This window comes from Chiloscyllium plagiosum, unplaced genomic scaffold (genome assembly GCF_037043375.1).
Source record: "Chiloscyllium plagiosum isolate Xiang-an unplaced genomic scaffold, Cpla_swu_hap1 HiC_scaffold_6, whole genome shotgun sequence".
NCBI lineage: Eukaryota > Metazoa > Chordata > Chondrichthyes > Orectolobiformes > Hemiscylliidae > Chiloscyllium > Chiloscyllium plagiosum.
Window position 1 is genome coordinate 102,696,270 of NW_028270144.1, and position 18,468 is coordinate 102,714,737.

Sequence of the window (18,468 nt, forward strand, 5' to 3'; positions counted from 1 at the left end):
ATTTCCTTTGTTACCTCTTTAAGAACGTTTCTCCTCACACCATTGCTGTCTGCCTTCTTCTCACTATTCACCAATTTGCCTGCTGCAGATCAACCTGTCCATGACAGTATTGGTAAGATTGACCACGACACAGTCTTTGTGGAAACAAAGACCCACCTTCACATTGAGAATACCCTCATCGTGTTTGATGTGCCAAGTGAGATTATTTTGAACAGATCTAGCAACTCAAGACTGGGCAACCTTAAGGCACTTTGGGCCATCAACAGCAACAGATTTGTACTCTTAATCTAATCTGCAACCTCATAGGCTAGCACATCTCCAACTCTACCGTTGCTGTGAAGCCAAGGGACCAACCCTGGTTTAATGAAGAGTGCAGGAAGAGTCCAGGAGTAGCTTCAGCCATACTTAAAAATGAGGAATTATAGATCATAAAACATAGAGGAATACAGCGCAGTACAGGCCCTTCAGCCCTCGATGTTGCGCCGATCCAAGCCCACCTAACCTACACTAGCCCACTATCCTCCATATGCCTATCCATTGCCCGCTTAAATGCCCATAATGAGGGAGAGTCCACCACTGCTACTGGCAGGGCATTCCATGAACTCACGACTCGCTGAGTAAAGAACCTACCCCTAACATCTGTCCTATACCTACCCCCCCTTAATTTAAAGCTATGCCCCCTTCACCAATTCTGGTGAAGCTACCAAACAGAACTGCTTGTGTGCTAAACAACATGAGCAGCAAGGTAGATAGAGCTAACTGTTGAGCCACATCCATTTGTAATTGTAATTAAACAACTCATTTGAGGCAGAGTATCCAGAAACATTCCCATCTTCAATGATGGGAGAGCCCAGGACACCAGTGCAAAAGATAAGGCTGAAACATTTTCATTGTGATATCAAGACACTGGGTAGTGCAAAGGCTGTGGGACCCTGGCAACATTCCTTCAGTACGACTGGAGACTTGTGCTCCAGAGCTTGTTGCTCCCCTAGCTGAGCTGTTCCGTTACAGCTATGACACTGGAATCTACCTGGCTAATTAACGGCCCATTAGTCTACTCTTGATTATCAGTATGATGGAAGGTGTCAGCAATAACCTGTTCACTGACAGCCAATTTGAGTTCAGCCGATCCCACTCAGCTGTTGACCTAATTACAGACTTGGTTCAATGGACAAAAGAGCTCAGTTTCAGAAGTGAGGTGAGAGTGACAGCCCTTGACATTTGACCAAGTGTGGCATCAAGGGACCTTAGCAAAACTGGAATTAATGCGAATGGGGTAAATTCTCTGCTGGATAGCGTCATACCTGGCAGGGATAAGAAAATGGTTGTGGTTGTTGGAGGTTAGTCATCTCAATTCAGCACATCTGCGCAGGGCTTCTCAGGGTAGTGTCCTAGGCCCACCCATCTTCAGCTGCTTCATCAATGACCTTCCATCCATCATAAAGTTAGTGAGGATATTCGCTATACTTACACAATGTTCAGCACCATTCGCACCTTTTCAGATATTGAATCAGTCTATGTTCTAATGCAGCAAGACATGGACAATATTCAGGATTGGGCCAAAAAAGGTTGAAACATTCATATCACACAAATTGCTATCTCCACTAAGAGACTGTCTAACTACCACTCTTGACATTTAATGACATTGCCCCTCCTATGAACATCCTGAGAATTACCATTGACCAGAAACTGAGCTAAACTTGCCATATAAATAGAGTGGCTACTAGAGCAGGTCAGAGGCTAAGAATACTGTAGTGGGTATCTCACTGTTTGACTCCCCAAAGCCTGTCCACAATCGACAAGGCACAAGTCAAGAGTGTGACAGAATACTCCCCACTTGCCTGGATAGGTGCAGCTCCAACAGAATTTAAGAAGCTTGACACCATTCAGGAAATAGCAGCTAAGATTGGCATCACATCCAAAAGTCTCTCCATCAATACTCAGCAGTGTTTACTCTGTACAAGATGCAGTGCAGAAATTCACTAAAAAACTACACCTTCTAAGCCATCCAACACTTCCATTTGGAAGGACGGGGTACAGATATATGTGAACACCACTTCCTGCAAGTTCCCTTTCAAGCCACTTACCATCCTGACTTGGAAATATATCACCAAGGTTTGGCCAACATTCCAGAATTCCCTGTTGACCAGCATTGTAGGTCAGCCCTTCAAGATGGCAACTCACCATCAATTTCTCAGGGGCAACTAGCGATGAGCAATAAATGCTGGCACAGCTAGCGGCGCCCATGTCCCATGAGCGAATTCTTTTTAAAACTTTTTTGAGGTAGCTACTTCAAGCAATCTTTTAAAGACTGGTAAGCAGAAATTCACTAAAAAACTACACCTTCTAAGCCATCCAACACTTCCATTTTAGTACATATCCAGAAGTACCTTCTGGATATCTACTAATACGGTTATACATTTCAGACTGAAACTTGTCTTATTTTTCAAAAGTGGTGTTGGGTTCCTCATCACATCTGTACCAAAACTGTAGTTGATTTTGACTTTTGGAAATTTTTCTAGTTGACTTCCCATCTGGCATCAGAAAGACCCCTGTGTTTTTTCAATTCTTGCTCACTGCAGGCCTAAATGGCCTACAGTGTATCCTTGCACTCCTGCTTCTGGACTACCCAGAGTAATCAGGAACATCCTTCCTGTGCTCACCCTGACTAATCTTGTTACAATTTCATGGGCTTCCATGAGATTCCTCCTCATTCTTCTAAATTTTGGTGAATACAATCCTAACCCATCCACTGTACCTTTATATGTTAGTCCTGCCTTTCAAGGAATCAGTCTGGTAAACCTTTGTTATGCTGTCTCCAAAGTCAGAGCATCCTTTTTCAGGAAAGGAGACCAATACTCTAGTCCTAAACAGTGACAGCAAGACCTCCCTGCTCCTGCAGTTGAATCCTCTCTCTACGAAAGCTAATGTACCATTTGCCTTCATCACCACCTGCATGCGTACTTTCAGTAAGTGGTATACAAGGATACCTCATTATATCTCCCCCTTTCCTAATCTATTGCCATTCAGCTCATAATCTGCCTTCCTGTTTTTGTTATCAACGTGGGTAACCTCGCATTTACTCACATTATACTTCACCTGCCATGCCTTTACCCACTCACTCAACTTGTCCAAATCACACAGAAGCATCTCTGCATCCTCTTCACACTTCACCCTCCCCACCCAAATTTCTGCAAACTTCGAGATAATATATTTACTTTTATCATCAAAGTTATTAATTTACATTGTGAATAGCTGGGGTACAAGCACTGATCCCTGGGTTAGCCACTAGTCACTGCGTGCCACTTGGAAAAAGATCTATTTATTCCAACTATTTGTTTCCTATCTGCCAACCAGTTTTCTATTAAAGGCCATCATTGTTGTGTCTGCATGCTAACTTAATGTGATCCTTGCACAAGGACATCCAGATCTCTCTGTATTGCAGCACTCTGCATTGTCTATTCATTTTAATAATCTGTTTTTCTATTCATTCTGCAAAAGTGGACAACCTTACAGTTTCCCATCCCCTACTAAAAGCAAAGAACTATGAATGCTAGAGATCTGAAAAAAAAAGAAATGTGCTGGAGAAATTCAGTAGGTCCAGCAATATTTGTGGAGAGAGAAGCAAAGTTGACATTTGAGTCTGAAATGACATCTCTTTGGACTCAAAACACTAACTTTGTTTCTCCCTCTCTCTACAGATGCTGTCAGATCTATTGATTTTCTCTGGCACTTCTTGTTTTCATCCTCACATTATAGTCTATCTTTGAAACTTGTTTTCCCACCTATCCTTTGTATCATCAGTAAATTTGGCTACAGTACCGTCTGTCCCTTCATTCAAGTCATTAATACAGATTATAAGTAATTGATGCCCAGTACTTAATCCTGTGAATCTCCACTAATTAGTGTTGGCCAACCTCAGAATAACCCATTTATCCGAAACAAAAGAAAACCCAGAGAAGTTCAGATGCTAGAAATTCAAAACAAAAACAGGAATTGCTGGAAAACCTCAGCAGGTCTGCAGCATTTGTGGAAAGAAAACAGAGTTAACATTTCAGGTCAAGTGACTATTCTTCAGAAGTGACCCTTTGCATTCTGAAGAAGGGTGACTGGACCCAAATTGTTAATCCTGTTTTTCTCTCCACAGGTGCTGCCAAACCTCTGAGTTTCTCCAGCAATTCCTGTTTTTATGCCCAATTATCCTAACTGTTTCCTTTAGTTAGCTCGTCCTCTATCCACGTTCATATGTAACACTCAACACATGAGCTTTTCTGCAGTAAACTATTACATGGCATCTTTTTAAATGCTTTTGAGATGTTTCACATTTTCTGTTATAAAAACAAGATGTTTAACATTTGTTTAAAGTCTCTATCATTTCCATGTTCCATTGTTCATACCCCAATTTCATCCTCTAAGGGACCAATGCTCATTGGACACTGAAGAAATGTTCTCTGCCTGCTGTCATATTTCTTGCTAGTTTTCTCTTGTACTGCTGTTCCTCCCTCTTTCATTTTAAAAAAATATTCTTCACTTGTTTTCATATTGTACTTAATCTTCTGGCTTACTATTATTCTTTGCAGCATTTTATAGTTTTCTTTCAATTCGATACCATCCTTAACTTGCTTAGTTAATCACAAATGGTGCATTCTTCTCATTGAGTCTTTCTTCATGGATTATATTTTGGTTGAGAAGTATGAAATATCCCCTTATTTGTTAATGACTCTTTCTGTTTTTGTGCAGTGTATTTTTAAAATTAGTTTACCCAGTCCACGTGAGGCAGCTCCGTATTCTCATCCTTATGCTTCTTTCAGGCCCAAATTTCTCACTCTCAAACTGACTGTGAAATTATATCATGTTATGGGCACTTGTACCTGAGGGTCTTTTACTTTGAGATTATTTATTAATTCTGTTTCATTACATAGAACCATAGAAATGGTACAGCAGAGAAAGGGGGCTACTCAGCCCATTTTGTCCATGCTCACCAAAAGACACCCAGATGCCCTTTCTAATCCCATCTCGCTGTACATGGCCCATACCCCTGCAGCTTACAACACTTAAGGTACTTTTTAAAAGAGTTTTGGGTCTCTGCCTCCACCGCCAACTCGGGCAGCAAATTCCACCATCCTCTGTGTAAAGACGTTTTTCCTCATGTTCTTTCTAATCCTTCTGTCAGTTTGCTTTAATCTGTGACCCCTGGCTTTTGAACTCTCTGCCAAAGAAACAAGTTCCTCCTGTCCTGCACAATTTTGTATACCTCAATCATATCACCTCTCAGTGCCATGGAAACCATCCCTACATCTCCAGTCACTCAATCTCAGGGTCCTGCATAGAACAAAGAGATCTAGGGGATCAGGAATTAACTCTTTGAAAATTGCATCACAGACAGATGGGTGCGAAGTTGCATAGCACACTTGCCGTCAGTGCTCAGACCTCTGAGTGTAGGAGTTGTGACATCATGTTGAGGTTGTACAGGATGTTGGTGAGGCCTCTTCTGGAGTACAGTGTCCAGTTCATGGTCACCCAGTTATAAGAAGGATATTATTAACCTAGAGAATATTCAGAAAAGATTTATCAGGAAATGGAGGGCTTGAGATATAAAAATAGACTGGTAAGACTGGGACATTTTTCACTGGAGTCTGGGAGGTTGAGGGATGACCTAATAGAGGTTTAGAAAATTTTGAGGGGCATTTAAATGATGAATGACAAGGGTCTTTTCCCTAGGGTGGTGGAGTTCAAATCTAGGAGGCATATCTTTAAGGTGAGAAGAGAAAGATTGTAAAAGGACATAAGGGGCAACCTTTTTGACACAGAGTGGTTCGTGTGTGGAATGAGCGGCCAGAGAAAGTCATAGATGTAGTTGCAGTTGCAACATTTAAAAGACATTTGGATAATTTCATGAATAGGAAAGGTTTGGAGGGATATAGGCCAAGATCAGGCAGGTGGGACTAGTTTAGTTTGGGAACACGGTCAGCATGGACTGTTTGGACCAAACAGTCATAGAGTCTGTTTCTATGCTGTGTGACTCTATGACTCTTCTTGTAGCTACAATTCTCCAACCCTGGCAATATTCTAGGAAATCTTCTCTGCCCTCTCTGTGGAGCAATTATGTTCTGCCTGTAATGTGACCAGAACTGTGCACACCAGTTGAGCCCTCACCAGTGTCTTACACAGTTTCATCATTATATCCCTACTTTTGCATTTTATGATTCGGAGATGCCGGTGTTGGACTGGGGTGTACAAAGTTAAAAATCACACAACACCAGGTTATAGTCCAACAGGTTTAATTGGAAGCACACTAGCTTTCGGAGCGATGCTCCTTCAAAGGTGATTGTGGAGGGCTCGATCATAACACAGAATTTATAGCAAAAATTTGCAGTGTGATGTAACTGAAATTATACGTTGAAAAATTGATTGTCTGTTAAGCCTTTCATCTGTTAGAATACAGTGATGGTTTCACTTCCTTCATGTGTAAATCACAAAACCCTTTTTTTAAAAGTTGCATTCTCGGGTTAGCTGTTAACAATGGTGATAGCTAGACAATATGTTGAAGGTGTTAGCCCCCTGTGTTCTCTGTCTATGACCTGAAGTTTAGATTGATTCTAATCTAAAAAGTGAGATAACAGAGTTTTACATAAATTCATGCAGTTTTTGAGCTCAGAGTTCTACATGAATGTATGCAGTTTTTGAGCAAAGTGCAATGTAACTCTGCAAGTACAAATTCACCACACAAAATATATGTGTGCATGTGGGTCTTTGTCCCACGCATGAGATCTTTTATGCCGACTGAGAATGTATACAGGACCCCTGTTTCACATTCCATTGGAAAAACTCTGACAGTGAAGTACTCCCTCACTAGCAAGTTTGTTCTGATTTTTTAGCTTAATTAAAACGTGAACCAATAATCTTCTGACTCAGTTGAAGGTGCTTCCTATTGGCTCATAGCTGATACATGCTAAAATAGTTCTTAACTGGTGGTATGTGTACTAATTTTATTCCTTCTGAAATGGAAGACAAGTGTGTTTAGCCTGTTTTTTTCATATAAAACATCCAAATACTTTGTTGCAGTTGAAACGGAATGTATGTTTTAAAAGAAATCACCTAGAAATAGCTATGGACTCGAGTGTACTTGCTTTTCATAGTTCAGTTCAGGACATTCTCTGCTTTTTGAATGGAACTGCTTGGGGCATGTTTGGACTGCTCCCATAACATGATCTGAAAAGTATTTAACTGATATGATCATGGAATGCAAGTTGAATCACATCTTGGCATTTGATAAGCTCTACTCTTAATACTATGTGGAGGGGATTCAAAGTTTGTTTACGAGTTCTTTCTTTCTTTCTGCAGATTGAAGCACATTTAGATACTTTAATAAATGAACAAGCTTCATTTGTGTTAACCAGAGCAGGATTAAGCTACATTTACAACAGTGTACAACAACACAAACCAGAGCAGGTATATAATTATATAGGCAGTTTACCACCTCCAATTAATGCCAGAAAAGCCATTTATGTCACATTTCTAGACTACTTTTTGTTCTGTTTGCTAGGGTCCTTTATCCAGTCTTCCCAATATGGATGGAGGGTCACTGAAAGCTGCTATGGTAAGTGTGTCGAACAAAACAAAGTATTTGTAATTGTTGATAAACAATAGAATATAACAAAATTAATTAGCATTTATTAATCATATGATTTAATTGCATCATATTTTACGTTACCTATATTTTGTTCCAACCCATCCATTCTGATGCTCAGTTAGCTGAAATACACCTCTTCGTGCTGTGTAGTTTAGCAGTATTATTTACTTCAAGATTGCTCACAGAGGGTTGATGCACAACATAACATTCCACACTTTGATAATGTATTGATGACATGTGAAAACACTAGCGTGAAGAATGCATGGAACAAGAAAAAATTGTTCATCAAGCCTATCCCTTCAACGAGAAAAATATACTCTTTGCAAGTCTTCTGTTCTTCCTTTCCTGTTTAATTTTCCATGCAAAGTTCTGCAGGATTTCTCTGTGGTTCTAAAGGTAAGTAAGTGAAGCTCCAGAATATTCAACCGTATTTCAACCCTGATCAATTGCTTTTCACAATCACCCCCCTTTCTTCAGCTCTTCTGCAGTAACACAGTTCAAGAACACTATTTTGTGGAAATAATTTAAAAAAATAACTTTCAGACTTAAACATACTTGAAACTAAAGTCAAGTTCACCCTGATGGGACACAGTACCAATGACATTTGTCTTCTATGGCGCAGAGTGACAACTTTGTTTTCTTGTTAAAATTTCAGAACACAGTGAAACCACGTTTAACTTCAGTTGTGTTTCATATTATTGAGCAGCAATAAATATTATTAATGATTTTCTTATCAGTTATGGAATTTAATAGTTTGAATTGTGAAGCTGTGCAATTCACTACACCAGAGTGTGATGGATGCCAGCAATGAGCAGATTCGAGAAACGTAAGAACAGGAGTAGGCTATTCAGCCCCTCGAGCTTGTTTCACCATTCAATTATATTGGGTCTGATTGTCTTTGGCCTTTAATAACTGACAAAAATTTATCTATTTCAGATTTAAAAGGAGGAGTTGGACAAATATGTTTTTAATTAGAAACAGGTTGAAGGGTTATGGAGAACTGACAGGAAAGTGGCTTTGAGGCTGAAATGAGATCAAACAAAAGGTGGCACTGGAAAAGCACAGTCAGTCAGGCAGCATCTGAGGAGTCTATGTTTCAAACATAAGCTAGTCTCTCCTGCTCCTCGACCGCTGCCTGACCTGCTGTGCTTTTCCAGCACCACACTGCTTGACTCACAGCACACACTCTCCAGCATTTGCAGTCCTCACTTTCTCCTCGCTGAAATTAGATCAGTCATGAAATACATCTCTTTGTGCTATGTAGTTTAGCAGTATTATTTACTGCTAAAGCAAAGTAGATGACTGTGGAAGTGGATGAGGGGGAGGATAACTTTGTAGATGACACAAAGATAGGCCAGGTGGTTAACAGTGAGGAAGAAGGTCTTAGGTTACAGGAGGATACAAATGGATTAGCCAAATGAGCAGATCAGTGGCAGATGAAATTTAACCCTGGAAAGTGTGAACTGATGAGCATTGGAAGAAGAAGAAGAAAGACAAGGGAGTACTCAATGAATGGCAGAACACTAGGAAACTCAGAGGAACAGAGCGATCTCGTGGCGTTTGTCCACAGGTTCCTAAGTGTGGCACGGCAGGTTAGTTAAGACGACATATGGGACACTTGGGACATTTTTCAAAGCATAGATTATAAGAGCAGGGTGTTTATGTTGAAGCTGTGTGGGATATTGTTTGGCCACAGCTGAAATCTGTGTGCAGTTCTAGTCTGTGCGCTTTAAGAAGAATGTGATTTCATAGAGGGGGTTTAGAGGAGATTTACCAGGATTTTGCCTAGGATGTAGTACTTTAGCTATGAAGAGAGGTTGAATACGCTCAAGTTGTTTTTCTTTGCAGCAGAAAAGGTTGAGTGGTGACCTGATAGAAATGTATAGGATGAATAGAAAGCTGTTGTTCCCCCTAGTCAAAGAGTCATTAACATGGGGATATAACCTTAAGGTGAAAGACAGGAGGTTTAGAGAGAAGTTGAGCAAAACACAGTGTGGTGAGGGTCTGGAATGCACTACCTGGGAGCTTACTTGGGGTAGGTAATCTCACAGCCTTTAAAAACTACTTGGATGACAAAATGTCATTACATTCAAAGCTATGGAGCTGGTGCTGGAAAGTGGGATTATTGTAGTGTAATGTAGCTTTGGCAGTACAGAGCCAAAGGACCTCTTCTATGATTCGGTCATTCTAGTCACATAATTTGTTTTTGGGATAGCATTAAGAGAAATATACATTGCTCAAACTTTAGTGGAGTTATTTGATTAGTGCAATGGAAGTTTTCATATCCACCTGGGTTGGGTTTTTAGTTTAACATCTCACCTGAAGGAAGGTATCTCTGATGGTGCAGCACACTCTCAGCATTATACTGAACTGCCCATCTACTTCTGTGTATGATGTTGCCTTTTAAGTTCAATCTTTGACTTGAAGTCAAGAGCTCAACTGCTGAGATAAGGTGCAATGACTCAGTGCAGCATCATCAGAGAAACAATATGACACATACTGAATAATGACCACATCGTATTAACTGTAGTTTTGAAACCTTACAAGTAGAATATATTGTGGGGATACAATTGGAATTTTGATCCTGCATCTGACTAACATTTGAACAAAAATGTGTTCAGGAGCAGTGATAAAGATACAATTTGTTGACTTGCCAGTTGGTCCTGTGAGGTACTTGGAAATATCATTGTGCAATATTTGTATAAGAACATGTCTCCAAATATATACAGAAACAGCCAGCTTCCTTTTCATTTAATAAATCACCTAGTGATGTGGTAACCAAAGCAGATACATCTTATTCTCATATGGACTAGTTCTTTTCTAACCCAAAATGAACCTTTTTGTAATTTCCTGAAAGTGGCTCAGCTATAATGTAGTCCCCATCCAAAAACAAATTACAGGAAAGCCAACAAAAAGAATGAAAAGGGAATAATCATGTGATCCAGGTCACTCTATCTGTGTTATGACTAAAGTGTGCTTCCTTTGTGCTTTATAATGGCAACAAATGTTGCTGTAACACAAATCATTATCCGTCAATCCCATGCAGTTAACTGCACAAAAAACAATGTTCATGTACCAAATTTTATGTAAAACACGATCTTAGTATTTATAAAGTCAAATAGTTTTGTTTTAAAATGAGCAAAGAATGTTTTTATTCTTCTTTTGATCAAAAAGTTAACCAGATCTTGCTGAGTGCACAAGAAGCACTTGTCTAGTCATTGTGGACAGGAAATGGCTTCAGGAACTGTGTTGTGTCATATGAGGCCATTTCCTTCCTTGCGTCTCTGCTGGAATTCCAGCATATCAACACGAAAACACTGAAGGGAAATCTGAGTTAAATAAGGTCATTAATTCTTTTTGTGTTTGTGTAACAGGGTTACCTTTTTGCATGTAGCTGTTGAATGGATTATGTTGTCTCTTTAATCTGTTATCAAATTTGTGAATATCCATGAATTTTCTCATGAAGATTTGGCTTACTTAATATGAATGAATTCACATATTGTACTAGATGACACAGGGTTCAGAACCTTTTATTGCATTTTTTGGGACCTGTTTTTAAAACCCAGAATGAGCCTGGTGTTATACAGAACTACTGAAACAAAGATGACACAAGATCACAAAGACCCTGCTTGAGGTGCCCAAACTTCCATTCCCAACTCGGCTTTGCCATGTTTCTCTTTACTTAAATGCTATATTTGTTGCAATTTAACTTGAGAATTGCCCAATGTTTCATTGACTAATACTTTCCATTAATAGATGCTGTACTATGACTTCAAACTCTAACAGTATATACAGAAGCCTAGCTTACTCCAAAACCGAGGCCAAGGGCATGGTTGTATTTTCCAAATGAGCATCTATCTCTGTAACGTTTGGCTCTGATCTTGAAAGTATGTGCTCATTATGTCCACATGTGCCCAAAAACCATCTCTGAGACACTTGCACCAACTAATCCCACTGCCGTGTAGCTGAACACTTTAACTCCCCCTCCCTCTCCGCCAAGGACATGCAGGTTCTGGGCCTCATCATTGGAATAAAAGCAATCCAAATTACCTAACACTCCTAACATCACTGTGAATTTGAAGAGAAGGCAATGATCAAAAATATGATAGGGCTGTCAAACTGTAATCAGAGGGACTGGAATGTGGTAGAATCGGAGTGGGGTATAGCTGTATAAATAATGTGGCTGCAATAACAAGTCAGATGGTTGAACTCCTGCAGTGAGTAACTCATCTCAAGATTGCCCTGGATGAATGCAGTTCCAACAACACTTAAGAAGCTTGACAATCATCCAGGACAAAGCAGCCAAATTGTTTAGCACGACATCCACAAACATTCTCTCCGACTATCCTGGCGCCCAGTGGCAGCAGTGTGTACCGTCTACAAGACACACTGTAGAAATTCAGTAAAACTGCTTAGATAGCACCTAGGAAATGCACAACCATTCCATCTTGGAGGACAAGGACAGCAAATACGTGGGATACCACTACCTGCAAGTTCCCCTCTAAGCTGCTCACCATCCTGACTTGGAAATATAGTACCATCCCTTTACTGTCATTGGACCAAACTCCCAGAAGTCCCTTCCTAACAGCATTTTAGGTTAAAAATCTCACAACACCAGATTATAGTCCACCAGATTCATTTGGAAACACTAGCTTTTGGAGCACTGCTCCTTCATCAGGTGGATGTGGAGAATAAGCTTATGATTTAATGAAGGAGCAGTGGTCCAAAAGCTAGTGCTTCCAAATAGACCTGTTGGACTATAATCTGGTGTTGTGTAATTTTTCACTTTGTACACCCCAGTCCAATACCGGCACCTCCAAATCATGAGCATTTTAGGTGTACCTGTACCAAATTGACTGGGTTAGTCAAGGCAGCTCACCATCACCTTCCCAAGGGCAATTAATGATGGGCAATAAATGTTGGCCTTGCCAGTGATGCCCACATTCTCTGAATGAATTTAAAGAAAAGCCTACAGGAGAATATTTGAGGCTTCCAGAGGTTTGGAAGATGGAGCAACTGTTTTGAAGATTTTGTTTTCAGAAAACCTTCAATTGTCTCAGTAGGTGCACAGATGAGGCTGCTGAATTAGTCTCTTTCTCTTTCTCTCTCTCTCTATCACTCACTCTTTTTCTGTGTGTGTGTCTCTCTCTCTCTCTCTCCCCCCCCCTCCCCTTCTGCCCTTCGAGGTCTCACATTAAATAATTTTGATTATTTTCTAGCCTTCTGCAAAGCACTAGAAACAATTTACTACTATGCAAATCCATGATCAGAAACTATTGCAACAGCTACTGTAGGAAATTATGATCTTTCCCATGGTAGAACACATGATTACTCTTGTGAGTTTGTGGTTAGTGTGTAAGAATGACAACACAGAGGAGATTTACACTTGCAGGATTTGAGCTGCACCTGAGCTGCAGCACCCTGGTACTATTGAAGGCTGAAACAAAATGTGTTAATTTTCTACTACCTTCACCATGGTTCGTAGTCTCTTCCTGTGGTACAATGTTCTGTCGAGAAAGGGGTGGCATGATGGTAATGTCACTGGACATTTACCACCCTGACCTGGCCTACATGTGAGTCATACCTGCCCTGTGGACAATTAGGAATGAGCAACAAATGCTGGCCAGACTAGTGATGCCCACATCCCATAAATGGTTTAAATAAAAAGTGCCAATGATGACGCAACCTAATTACCAACAAATAGAATGCTCCTTCATAGATTTTTTTGCGTTAGTTCCAATGAGCTGAAGTGAATAACGTATTTCCACAAATCCTGCTAATTTAAAAAAAATCAATTCCTTAGTTATTGTCAATCTTCAGTAGTTTAACATAGGAAAAATAGTACACACTTTTGAATATCTATCTAATTGAATTGAATGTGTGTGTTTTTTAGGTCCAGTTTGATCGCTATCTGGCCTCTCCTGATAGTCTATTAATGCCACAACTGAATTTCATTTTAAGTGGAACACTAAAGTGAGTATATGTGAAAGATTGGGAGCAGTTTTTTTTTCTAAAATGTATTAATGCACTTGGTGATGATTTTCAGCCCTTTTTGTGGGAATAAAAATAGAAAGGCCAAGGGGGAAACAGTCTGTTGATTCTGTTATAATGTAGCTAAGATAAATAAAAGGATCAATGCTGCAAATATGAATTAAAGGTTGAACATAATGGAAATGCATGACAGCTCAACCAGAATCTGAAAGGTAAAAACAATGACTGCAGATGCTGGAAACCAGATTCTGGATTAGTGGTGCTGGGAGAGCACAGAAGTTCAGGCAGCATCCAAGGAGCAGTAAAATCGACATTTCGGGCAAAGGCCCTTCATCAGGAATAAAGGCAGAGAGCCTGAAGGATGGAGAGATAAGCTAGAGGAGGGTGGGGGTGGGGAGAAAGTAGCATAGAGTACAATAGGTGAGTAGGGGAGGGGATGAAGGTGATAGGTCAGAGAGGAGGGTGGAGTGGATAGGTGGAAAAGAAGATAGGCAGGTAGGACAAGTCATGGGGACAGTGCTGAGCTGGAAGTTTGGAACTTGGATGAGGTGGGGGGAGAAAATGAGGAAACTGTTGAAGTCCACATTGATGCCGAGGCGGAAGATGAGGCGTTCTTCCTCCAGGCATCGGGTGGTGAGGGAGCGGCGGTGAAGGAGGCCTAGGACCTCCATGTCCTCGGCAGAGTGGGAGGGGGAGTTGAAATGTTGGGCCACGGGGCGGTGTGGTTGATTGGTGCGGGTGTCCCGGAGATGTTCCCTAAAGCGCTCTGCTAGGAGGCGTCCAGTCTCCCCAATGTAGAGGAGACCGCATTGGGAGCAACGGATACAATAAATGATATTGGTGGATGTGCAGGTAAAACTTTGATGGATGTGGAAGGCTCCTTTAGGGCCATGGATGGAGTTGTGGGCACAGGTGTTGCAATTCCTGCGATGGCAGGGGAAGGTGCCAGGATGGGAGGGTGGGTTGTAGAGGGGGCATGGACCTGACCAGGTAATCACGGAGGGAATGGTCTTTGCGGAGGGCGGAAAGGGGTGGGGAGGGAAATATATCCCTGGTGGTGGGGTCAGTTTGGAGGTGGTGGAAATGTCTGTGGATGATTTGGTTTATGCGAAGGTTGGTAGGGTGGAAGGTGAGCACCAGGAGCATTCTGTCCTTGTTACGGTTGGAGGGGTGGGGTCTGAGGGCAGAGGTGCGGGATGTGGACGAGATGCGTTGGAGGGCATCTTTAACCACGTGGGAAGGAAAATTGCAGTCTCTAAAGAAGGAGGCCATCTGCTGTTTTCTGTGGTGGAACTGGTCCTCCTGGGAGCAGATCCAGCGGAGGCGGAGGAATTGGGAATACAGGATGGCATTTTTGCAGGAGGTAGGGTGGGAAGAGGTGTAATCCAGGTAGCTGTGGAGGTCAGTGGGTTTGTAAAACATGTCGGTGTCAAGTCGGTCGTCATTAATGGAGATGGAGAGGTCCAGGAAGGGGAGGGAGGTGTCAAAGATGGTCCAGGTAAATTTAAGGTCAGGGTGTTGGTGAAGTTGATGAATTGCTCAACCTGCTCGAGGGAGCACGAGGTGGCGCCAATGCAGTCATCAATGTAGCGGAGGAAGAGGTGGGGAGTGGTTCCGGTGTAATTACGGAAGATCGACTGGTCTACGTAGCCAACAAAGAGACAGGCATAGCTGGGGCCCATACGGGTGCCCATGGCTACCCCTTTGGTCTGGAGAAAGTGGGAGGTTTCAAAGGAGAAATTGTTACGGGTGAGGACCAGTTCGGCCAAACGAATGAGAGTGTCGGTGGAACGGTACTGTTGGGGACGTCGGGAGAGGAAGAAACGGAGGGCTTGGAGGCCCTTGTCATGGCGGATGGAGGTGTAGAAGGATTGGATATCCATGGTGAAGATGAGGCGTTGGGGGCTGGGGAAACGGAAGTCTTGGAGGAGGTGGAGGGCGTGGGTGGTGTCTCGAACGTATGTGGGGAGTTCCTGGACTAGGGGGGATAGGACAGTGTCGAGGTAGTTAGAAATGAGTTCAGTGGGATAGGAGCATGTTGAGACAATGGGTCGGCCAGGGTGGTCAGGCTTGTGGATTTTGGGAAGGAGATAGAACCGGGCAGTGCGGGGTTCCCGGACTCTGATGTTGGAAGCTGTGGGTGGGAGATCTCCTGAGGTGATGAGGTTCTGTATGGTCTGGGAAATGATGGTTTGGTGATGGGGGTGGGGTCATGGTCGAGAGGGCGGTAGGAAGAGGTGTCCTCGAGTTGGCGTTTGGCTTCAGCGGTGTAGAGGTCAGTGCGCCAGACTAAAATCTGAATGTGAACAATAGGGAAATGATTTGGATGGGCTTTAGAATTGTCAGATTCTACCCATGAACTATACTTCGGCTCAGTTATTGAAATCAATCCTCCAAAAGCAAAGGTATTAGAGTATTGCAAAATTGCTGGTCCAGTTGAACATGTACTTTAGCTGAAAATGTGTTGCTGGAAAAGCGCATCCAGGGAACAGGAGAATCGACGTTTCGGGCATAAGCCCTTCTTCAGGAATGAGGAAAGTTCCTGAAGAAGGGCTTATGCCCGAAACGTCGATTCTCCTGTTCCCTGGATGCTGTCTGACCTGCTGCGCTTTTCCAGCAACACATTTTCAGCTCTGATCTCCAGCATCTGCAGATCTCACTTTCTCCTCGAACATGTACTTTATTCATGCTCATATTTTTATGTTTTCTTGACAATTTTTGTTCTAATTTGCAGGGAAAAAATTTTCAAGCGATCCACAGAACTAGTGTGTGGTGCCTACAGCAACATCTACACAGCAGTGATAAATCCAACCAATGAGTACAAAGAACCAGCAACAATCCTGCAACGATCTCCACAGCAAGTGCAGACATTGCTATCCTAACTAATTCCAAGAGGACTAGTTCATGCCAATGTCTCCACATCACATGTTTTGCTTTCCCTTGATAATCTGTCAAGCTTCGCTTTAGAGTGTGAGCATATTTCCTTTAATGTATCCAACTAATATTAATGTCACAAAACCAGCTTTGTTTCATAGGCAAGGAGGCAAGGGATTTAATCTTGATCTGATTATCAAAAATATGTGTGTTCGGAGGGGAAGGTTTTTCTGATTACTGTGCAATGGTGCAATTTATACTAAAGATGGAATGCACTATTTTCTTACCATTATGTAGATACTGTATGAATGGAAGTTTTCGTATCTGTAATATCAAGTGTGATATTTTCAACTCTAAACTATTAAATGTATAGTCTGTACTCGCTGTTCAATTCAGTTTTATATGAATAGGGAGCTGTTTACATTTCAATGAAATACAAGAGACATCATTGATTAAAAGGGGAGGGATGGCTGTTTGCAAACTCATTTGCATGTACAGTATAACAAATATGGTAAACACAAGGAAATCGGCAGAGAACATCATTTTCCACCAGAAACAAAAGTCATCCTTTATGTGCAAATGATTTGGACAGTTTGTAAATAATACGCACTTCATAAATGCTCTATTTAAAATTGTGTTAGAAAGGGGACAAAAAATGTGAAGCAAAAGGTTAGTTCGGTGTTTGTGTTCAAGGTTTGAAATTACATAATTATTTTGTCTGTAATAAATCAAATACATTAGGTGATGGTACAGTTTATGCAAAATGTTTTGCCTTAAAATTTTGATTAAGCAAATAAATTCGGTATTTCTTTCATCAAGTTTATCGACAACATCGCACATTAGTTTAAAGGACATTTTGTTTATATTATTGAATTATTTCAGAATAAACTACATACACTGTAGTTTGGATGTCAAAATTTGTAACTTAATTTCTAACTGTCTTATACAATAATGCAATACAGCACAGGAACTGGGCCATCAGCCCACCAGGTATGCGCCAATTCCTAATCCTTATTTAGACCCGCTACTTGTTGCCCATATGCGGTTTCTATCCCTCTGTTTGCCTCCCATTTATGTGCTTATCAAGATATGCCTTAAAAGTTGCTAACATGCCTGCTTCCACCAGTTCCAATGGCATTGTGTTCCAGACACCCACCATCCTCTGTGTGAAAAATGTTCCCTCACTTCTTACCTACACTTTCCCCCTCTCACCTTGAACCTGTGTCCTCTTGTAGTTGATCTTTCCACCCTGGGGGAAAAAAAAACACTGACTGTCCACCCTATCTATGCCCCTCATAAGTTTGTCGATCTCTATCAGGTCACCCCTCAGCTTCCATCTTTCAAGTGAAAGCAGTCTGAGTTTATCCAACCTCTCCTTGTAACTAAAGTCCTCCAGACCAGGCAATATCCTGGTAAACCTTCTTTGTATCCTGTCCAAAGCATTGATGTCCTTCTGGTAGTGTGACAACCAGAACTGCATACAATTCCAAATGTGGCTTTACTAAAGTTTTGTACAGCTGTAATTTAACTTGCCAACTTTTATATTCAGTACCCCAGCTGATGAAGGCGAGCATGTTGTATGCCTTCTTGATCAAGTTATCCACCTGTGCTGCCACTGAAGGATCTGTAGACCTGTATGCCCAGATCTCTCTGTACATCAATACTCCTAAGGATTCTGTCACTTATTGTATAATTTGATTTTCCAGAATGCGTCACCTCACATTTGTCCAGATTAAACTCCATCTGCTGTTTCTGTGCCCAAATTTGCAATCTATCTATAACCTTCTGCATCCTTTGACTGTCCTCACTTATCAGCAACACCATCAGTTTTGGTGTCGTCTGCAAGCTTACTAATCAGACTATCTACATTTTCCTCCAGATCATTTATTTGTATATTACAAACAACAAATGTCCCTGTGGAACACCACTAGTTACTGATCTCCATTCCAGAAAGCACCCTTGCACTGCTA

The 18,468-nt window shown here is 41.4% G+C and overlaps 1 protein-coding gene across 1 annotated transcript in view; it reads left to right on the forward strand.

Moving 5' to 3' along the window:
- Nucleotides 1–17,400, forward strand: part of cog6 (component of oligomeric golgi complex 6) — a 116,310-nt gene extending 98,910 nt beyond the window's left edge. The window contains exons 16-19 of the mRNA XM_043692125.2: nucleotides 7,345–7,452; nucleotides 7,547–7,600; nucleotides 13,527–13,606; nucleotides 16,359–17,400. Coding sequence (XP_043548060.2) covers nucleotides 7,345–7,452; nucleotides 7,547–7,600; nucleotides 13,527–13,606; nucleotides 16,359–16,506 — 390 coding nt within the window. The 3' untranslated portion in view covers nucleotides 16,507–17,400. The remainder of the gene's footprint in view (nucleotides 1–7,344; nucleotides 7,453–7,546; nucleotides 7,601–13,526; nucleotides 13,607–16,358) is intronic.
- The last annotated feature ends 1,068 nt before the right edge of the window (nucleotides 17,401–18,468 follow it).